The sequence below is a fragment of the Chiloscyllium punctatum genome, chromosome 36 (genome assembly GCF_047496795.1).
Source record: "Chiloscyllium punctatum isolate Juve2018m chromosome 36, sChiPun1.3, whole genome shotgun sequence".
NCBI classification, from domain to species: domain Eukaryota; kingdom Metazoa; phylum Chordata; class Chondrichthyes; order Orectolobiformes; family Hemiscylliidae; genus Chiloscyllium; species Chiloscyllium punctatum.
Window position 1 is genome coordinate 6,564,662 of NC_092774.1, and position 7,569 is coordinate 6,572,230.

The window sequence follows — 7,569 nt, forward strand, 5'->3', positions numbered from 1 at the left end:
TTTGATTTGGTCCTTTAACGTTTTGCTTCAGAAAAGTTCATAACAAACTCCAGATATTCATCTCCCACAAATTTCGTCAATGGATTTCCAGCTGGGATGGGTAATTGAATCCATTGAAACAATCCTCACATATTCATGGTTCCTCCGTGACAGCGTCGTCTTTGTGTCTGCTCAGGAGGTGCTTGATTGAATCCATGACTGCATCAAAGTGGAGCATAGAGTCTCCCTGCTGTGAATGTTTGTCAAACTTCTTGATGAGTTTAAATTCCTTTCTCAGGAAGGCTGTGATTGCATTCATGATATGAAACATAATTTTGGATGCTGGAGATCTGCAACACATAGATGGTTGTGTTTGTGATTTGTTCCTCACTGAAAATAAAGTGTCAGGTTTAAGTTTCCAGTTTGAAAACGGCACATCATAATTAGAGTCATAATCATAGAGTCATAGAGATGCACTGCATGGAAACAGGCCCTTCGGTCCAACCTGTCCATGCTAACCAGATATCCCAATCTAGCCCCACTCGCCAGCACCCGGCCCATATCCCTTACTATTCATCTTCCCATCCAAGTGCCTCTTAAATGTTGAAATTGTACTCGCCTCCACCGCTTCCTCTGGCAGCTCATTCCATACACGTACCATCCTCTGTGTCAAAAAGTTGCCCCGTAGGTCTCTTTTATATCTTTCCCCTCTCACCCTAAACCTGGACTCCAATACTGCAAGGAAATGACTTTGCCTATTTAATCTATCCATGTCCCTCATAATTTTGTAAACCTCTATAAGGTCACCTCTCAGCCTCCGATGCGTCAGGGAAAACAACCCCAGCCTGTTTGGTCTCTCCCTATAACTCAAATCCTCTAACCCTGGCAAAGTCCATGTAAATCTTTTCTGAACCTTTTCAATTTTCACCACATTATACAACAGTTGCACCTGTTTGTATTACGGTCCTGATGTATGGTCAAAAACACATTTGAAAGCAGTTAGATGAACTCTGTCGTTGAATTGCAGGTGGAAGTGCAATTGAAATGCATCCATGAAGTTCTTTAATAATGATAATAGTTTGAATACTAGACAAAGAAGGACATGCTTTGTGTCCAAGAATTTCATCTTGTCGTGATATGTGCATCCTACACACTGATCTTTGAGATATGCTCTTTCCTTCTCATGAATGAAAATGAACTGGAATGCATTACCGGAAATGATGACTAATACACCTTCAATGGCAACTTTCAAAAGAAAATGGGAAGTATGTTTGAAAAGGAAAACTTTGGAGAAAGTTTACAAAAGTAGGTGGAGAAAACCTATTAGTATTATCGCTGTGTTATTATTCCAGAGAGTCGAAATGAGATTCGAATCCCACCAAAGTCGATGGCGAAATTTGATATGAATAAAATTAAACATCTGGAATTAAGAATCTAACAATGACCATGACAACATTGTCGATTGATGGACGTGATTGAATAATGTAATACCGGAAATCCTCTGTCCTCTCCTGGTCTGACGCTCATGCGACTACACACCCACAACACTAGTGTAACAGTTTACTCTATTCATAGATATCATAGAATCGCTGCAGTGTGAAAAAGGGCCATTTGCTCCAACAAGTCCACACCACCCACCGAAGAGTTACCCACCCAGACTCAACCCCATAACAACATATCCCCTGACGAACCTTATCTAGACATTCCTGAGCACTATGTATAGTTTTAGTATGACCAATTCACCTAGCCTGCACATATTTGGATATTGGGAGGAAACCAGAGCACGTGGAAGAAACCCACGCAAACATGGGGGAATTTGCAAACTCCACACTGACAGTTGCCCAAGGCTACAATCAGGCCCAAGGTCCCTGGTGCTGCCAGGCAGCAGTGCGAACCACTGAGCCACCAGGCCACCCACGTCTATCAATCTCTGAATTCTCATCAAAGATATGCAATGGTATGATCCACATGGCGTCAGAAAAAAACAAATAACTGCAGAAAAAGTAATGTGGACTCTGCAATGTTGCCCTTACGAACATCTGGGAAGCGGTGCCAAAGTTGGACAGCTGCCTTACAGACTAGTCAAGCAACAGCCTGACAAACTCATAACTATAGAATCATATCTGATAGACGACATCTGGGACACAACATTCACCATCCCTGTGTATGTCCCATCCCACCGGCAGGACAGATTGAGCTGAGGTGGGCAGGACATTGCATGCAATCAGGAGGGAGTTGCCCTCATAATCCTCGGCATTGTCTCCATACATCATGAAGTCCCATGGCTTAAGGTTATTCATGCCCAAGTATTCTCCTGCTGATTAACGCATACTGTACCAGCTTGAGTGATGAATCACTCCATGTTGCCTGTTTGTGTGTGTGTGTGTGTGTGTGTGTGTGACTTTTCTTATGGTTGCATCAAATTGTTTTTCCGAAGCAGTTCGCAAGGGGGAATTACGTCATTGTGTTGCAATTCATGATGTCCTCTGTCAGTAACGTAATCAACTTTCACTTCTGAAACTTCCAGATCTGATGCCAATCTGTCTTTGAAAACTGATGTCATCTGAATCTGGTTGGTAGAGTTTTTGATACAGTGAAAATTTTAAACTGCATGGGATGAAAATTTTTTTGTGTTAGAAGTCAGCAAACTGCCAAAATATAATGAGCCCCATAAGGACCACAACTCAGATTCGAGGTAGATAACTGCTTGTTATTTCCTCGCTCAGCTTCACTGTGGACATTGGCTGCGCAGATTGATTGAGACCTGAGTAATAAATCAATTTTGAACTATTTCAGCTTTCATCTCACCTACAGAGAAAGATCTACCTCTATGAAGAGTGCCCGATCGATTGCTGCCGAAAATATAGTTAATGGTGGAAGATGATATAACGCCTGAAATTGTGAGAATGAGCAACAGCGCGAGCAAGACAGCCAGGGAAGAGATTGGAGAGAGTCAGCTCTATTTCTTCCTGCATGAACTGTGATTGGTCCACTGTTGACGTCAGATATGAGCAACCACCCAGTTGGATCAAGGGAACAAATGTCTCACTTGTCCAGAAAGTGAAGGTTGTTTCTGATCAGGGTTCAGTCCTGCATGTAAGATCGGAAGGTCAAAATATTTTGAAAAGTGCGTTGTTTACTGCCGAACCTAAAAAATGTGTTTTGTATGTGCTTTACTGATAATAATGACAGTGGTGTCAGGTAAGTTTGACCTAAAATCAACAATATCCCGTTCACCAGTTCGTCCTTCACATTTTTGCCAACATCATTATTTCTGTTGCAGGTTCGAGCGGCCAAGATTCGGTTTCCCAGGATCCACTTGAGAAAACGGTTCAAGAAGGAGAGACTGTAATCCTCAACTGTAATTATACAACACAGTCCACTACTGCAGTGCTCTTTTGGTACATCCAAAATCCCGGGGAAGCTCCGGGATATTTACTGAAAAGATTCAACAAGGAAGAAGGACAGACGTCTCCAGCTTTCTCTGACAGGTTCTCTTCTAGTCTGGACAAAAAACAGAAAACATGTCCTTTAAATATCACTTTTGTTCAGGTATCTGACTCTGCCATCTACCACTGCGCACTGAGTCTCACGCTGATAAAGAGCTGCAGTCAGTCCATACAAGAACTAGCCAAACACACTCATGACCCTCCTTCCCCTACCTGTATCGTTAGCCACATTTCTGATATGTCGCTGAATTGTCAACTGATAAGATATTGGAAACGAAACGACAAACATCTGTAATCCCAAGATAACTCTTTCTGCAATTGACATTGGGCGTTTTTCGACATAAAACCTTCTTATATCGCTGTGCCCGCCGATGGCACATTGTAATACAAGAAGCAGAGAACCATTTGACCCATCGAGCTCGCTTCGCCATTCATTAAGATCTATCCATTGTCTCGGCTCTTCTTACCTGCATTGTCCCGATAACCCTTATTTTCCCAAATATGCACAAACTCATTCAAATGTGTCTTGAATAAATTTAATGAAGCCGCCTCCACTGCTTTTCGTTGGCAGGCAATTCCACTGTCTCTGGGAAAAGCGGTTTCTCCTTTACTCAATCCTAAATCCACTTGCCCTCATCTTGAGGCCACCGCCTCCAAAACCAGTAAATATTTCCTCAAGTAAGGAGAGCAGAAATGCGCACAATAATTCGGCTGCGGCCTCACCAACACCTTGTGCAACTACAACAGAACCTCCTTGCTCTTAAATGCAATCAGCATTAAATATTAAGCACTAGTCAGCATGGCTGACTTTGTTAAAGAGGAGAATTGAAGTTAGTGCTGCTGTCAGGGTTATTCAGTGATCAGCAAACCCTGGCGTGGAGTATAGTTTGGGTCAACACTGATAGATTAATGGATCAATAAGGACAGATGTGAATTGAGTAGTCTACCAGAAGTTGGAAGTGATGTGGATCATATTGTTCACTAGTGGAGCAGGTTGAACGGAGCAAACGGCCTCCTTCATTTCGCACCAGACTTACCAATGGTCAACATGTTTACGTCATGGATTGGAGAAAAAAGCAGCTGTTAGCAGATTGGGTGATATATGGTGATTCAGAACCATTCAGCAGCGAGACCGGATATGACAGTCCATTTACTGCCAGCTGGAAAGAATCAGCTTGAATTTTCTTTGTTCTCACCCACCATCTGCTTTGCAAACATGTCGACTGTTGTTATTTATTCCTTAATCACTACTACAATGTTCTTAAAAGGCAAGTTTCTGAGTTGTAAAATATTTTCTTGTGTTAAATTATCTATAGCAATTTTCGATTTGTCTGTGTTTCCCTCTATTGCAGTATATGCGTTGACTCGGTAACATTCATAGTGATCGTCATTTTAATGTCACTTTCTTTCTATGTTTGCACAGTTGCTCATTGTGCCGATTCGATCTCACAGAAGCCAGTTACAACGATGCAATTAGAAAGAGATTCAGTAACCATTCATTTCAGATATTCGACGACAGATAGCATGTCTACTTTGCAAATGTACCGTCAGGACGCAGGGAAATCTCCAACATTCTTAATCTACGTTACCAGCTATGGCAACACTAACAAAGGAGACGGGGTGTCGGATCGATTTTTTGCTTCTTTGGACAAGTCAAAAAATGAAGGGAATTTCACCATCAATGAGCTGCAGCTGTCTGACAGCGCGGTATATTACTGCGGACTGAGAGACACAGTGACAGGAACCAGGCTGAGCCTCGTGCAAAAACACTGCCCAAATGGAACCAAGAGCTAAATGAGGCTAGTCAAGTCGAGAGTAACATTTACTTCCTACCTTAATACCAGAATGAAACAAGTTCAAATTTAAAAAATATATATATTTCACACCGAAAGGTCAATGGGTGCTGACTCCGAGAGGGATCTGTGTTCTCACTCTATGTTTAATCCAAGCGAATAAGATGCAAACATGCGATTAGAGAATTTATGCCATTGGGCAAATGAAAGTGATTGCCATAGAATCACTGTTAGAAATATCTGGCATTGTTCTCCAGCCAGTGAAGGAGGTGCACACCAGAAATGACGAATCATCAGCTTCAGAACTCCGTGCGACACCGATTAAAGTGACAACAGAAACTTGACTGAGAGCAATGCTATGTGATGCGCCCAATATCCAAAAGCAAATCTGTCATTCTTCCTGATATATTTCAATTTAGCGTTTGTCCTCGGTCTGATTTTGATCATCCATTAGCTATTCCATGTATCTGCAGCTTACGATTCCTCTGTGATTGGTTATTGTTGTACTGATACTTGCTCATTAGCTTCCAGTCTTAATAACAATGTCATGGCGCCATCTTCTATTGAAGATGCTTGATACTAATACATGTAAAGGTCTTTAACATTGAGAAATCTGCAATCAGTTTACGACAATTATGTGGACTTCCACAAGACAGGCTTCAGTGTCCATTGGAAATTGATATTTCATGTCACATCTGTTTGTTCCTTTGAACGCAATATTTCTGGAACGGCTGATCTGGGATATATTTCGTTCGAAGTTGGAGTTAGACATGAAAGGGCAAAATGCAACAATTTCAGAAGCGGACAGTTTAGAGTCGTGAGAGGAACAATAAAATTGTGATTGTCAATGTCACGCCTCTGGCTTTCAACTTGCACCTGCACAGTGAATATTGGGACATCAGACTATTCGGAATCAATTTTCACAAATGCACCTCAGTAGCATGGAGAGCATGGCGTTAACTGTGTGTTCTCTCAACCATTATGACAAAAGCTGAGAACATATCACTCGAACAAAACGTTCTGAAGAGGAGTCATATCAGACTATAAAAGTTAACATTGTTTCACTCTTGACAGATATTGCCAGATCTGTTGAAGCTCTGTCGCTGTTTCTGATGTTATTGCATATTTCTCAACGATTATATTACCGTACTATTCCTTTGCAGTGTTATCATTTTTTTGATTTAACTTCATTTTTTTTGAGAGGGGGGAATAAAAAGCAGTCTTTTCACACCTTCAAATTTGCTATGATTGACTTTACTTCATGTCAGGGGAGACAGTGAGGACTGCACTATTCCTGATGAAGAGCTTAAACTCGAAACGTTGACTCTCCAGATCTGCCTGACCTGCTGTGCGTCTCCAGTGCCACACTTTTGACTTTATTTCACGTCGCCACAGCAGGGTATTGGGTGAAGTTTTCAATAATCGATCATCACGCTTCGATTGAACTTCTTTTAATTTCAAAAATATAGTTTACTCATAAAACAATATCTTCATGTATATACATTGACCTAAAAACTGTTCAGTTCCACACAGCTGCACATCACGTAAACACACAGAACGTTCGAGTTTCATTAAATACAAGCCACAGACCTCTCCTGCACATACAACGCTACTATTTACATATATTTGACACGCAAGGAAAGTCCGATAATTGAATGTACCCGGATTTGCCTTCAGCATGATGACCTCAGTCCATGGTCTTTCCCCACTGTGTCTTGGCAGTAGCTGCCCCGATCTTTAATGTGGACTTCAGCATGTAGACCTGATCATTAGAATATCTCAATCTGCAAGATTCGATCGAGGTCAACTCCTCATTCTGGAAGATGAACAAGGCTCGACGGACCAAATAGTGTCTTTCAATGCTTTGATGGTCCTCAAGATGCAATTGATGCCTGTAATGGCGAGTGTCCGAGGGAAAAGACCGTAGCGTACATGAAGCTGCTCAGGACGAGCCTCAAAACATTGTTTGCATTTTCCTCCATAACTATTTGGCAAAGGCAAATTCTAGAAAGAGATGTGTGACAATCTCAAACCCTCGGCCGCCAGTTCAAGGGCAGTTTGTGGTGACACAGGCGGACCACGCATGTATGCTAGTGCATTTCCCACCACCAGCCAAACGATGTCTTCAAATAGAAGTTGTATTTAAAATGTTGTCTCAAATCTGAGGAAAGGGCACAAGACACAAAACGTAAACTTTAATTTCTCTTCACAGATGTAACCAGACCTATTGAGATTTTCCAGCAACCCCCGTTTTTGTATCAGTATCAATCCATTATTTTGTTGACCCAAAGGGAAACCCTCTGCAATCATGGATAAGTGTCCAGGCAGTTAAATAAACAGAATCCCAG

At 41.7% G+C, this 7,569-nt stretch overlaps 1 gene segment (V, D, J or C); it reads left to right on the forward strand.

Moving 5' to 3' along the window:
* The first annotated feature begins 3,164 nt into the window (after nucleotides 1-3,164).
* On the forward strand, nucleotides 3,165-5,222 carry LOC140461098 (T cell receptor alpha variable 14/delta variable 4-like). The segment is given in 3 exon segments: nucleotides 3,165-3,180; nucleotides 3,263-3,340; nucleotides 4,852-5,222. Coding segments are annotated over 3 exon segments (465 nt in total).
* The last annotated feature ends 2,347 nt before the right edge of the window (nucleotides 5,223-7,569 follow it).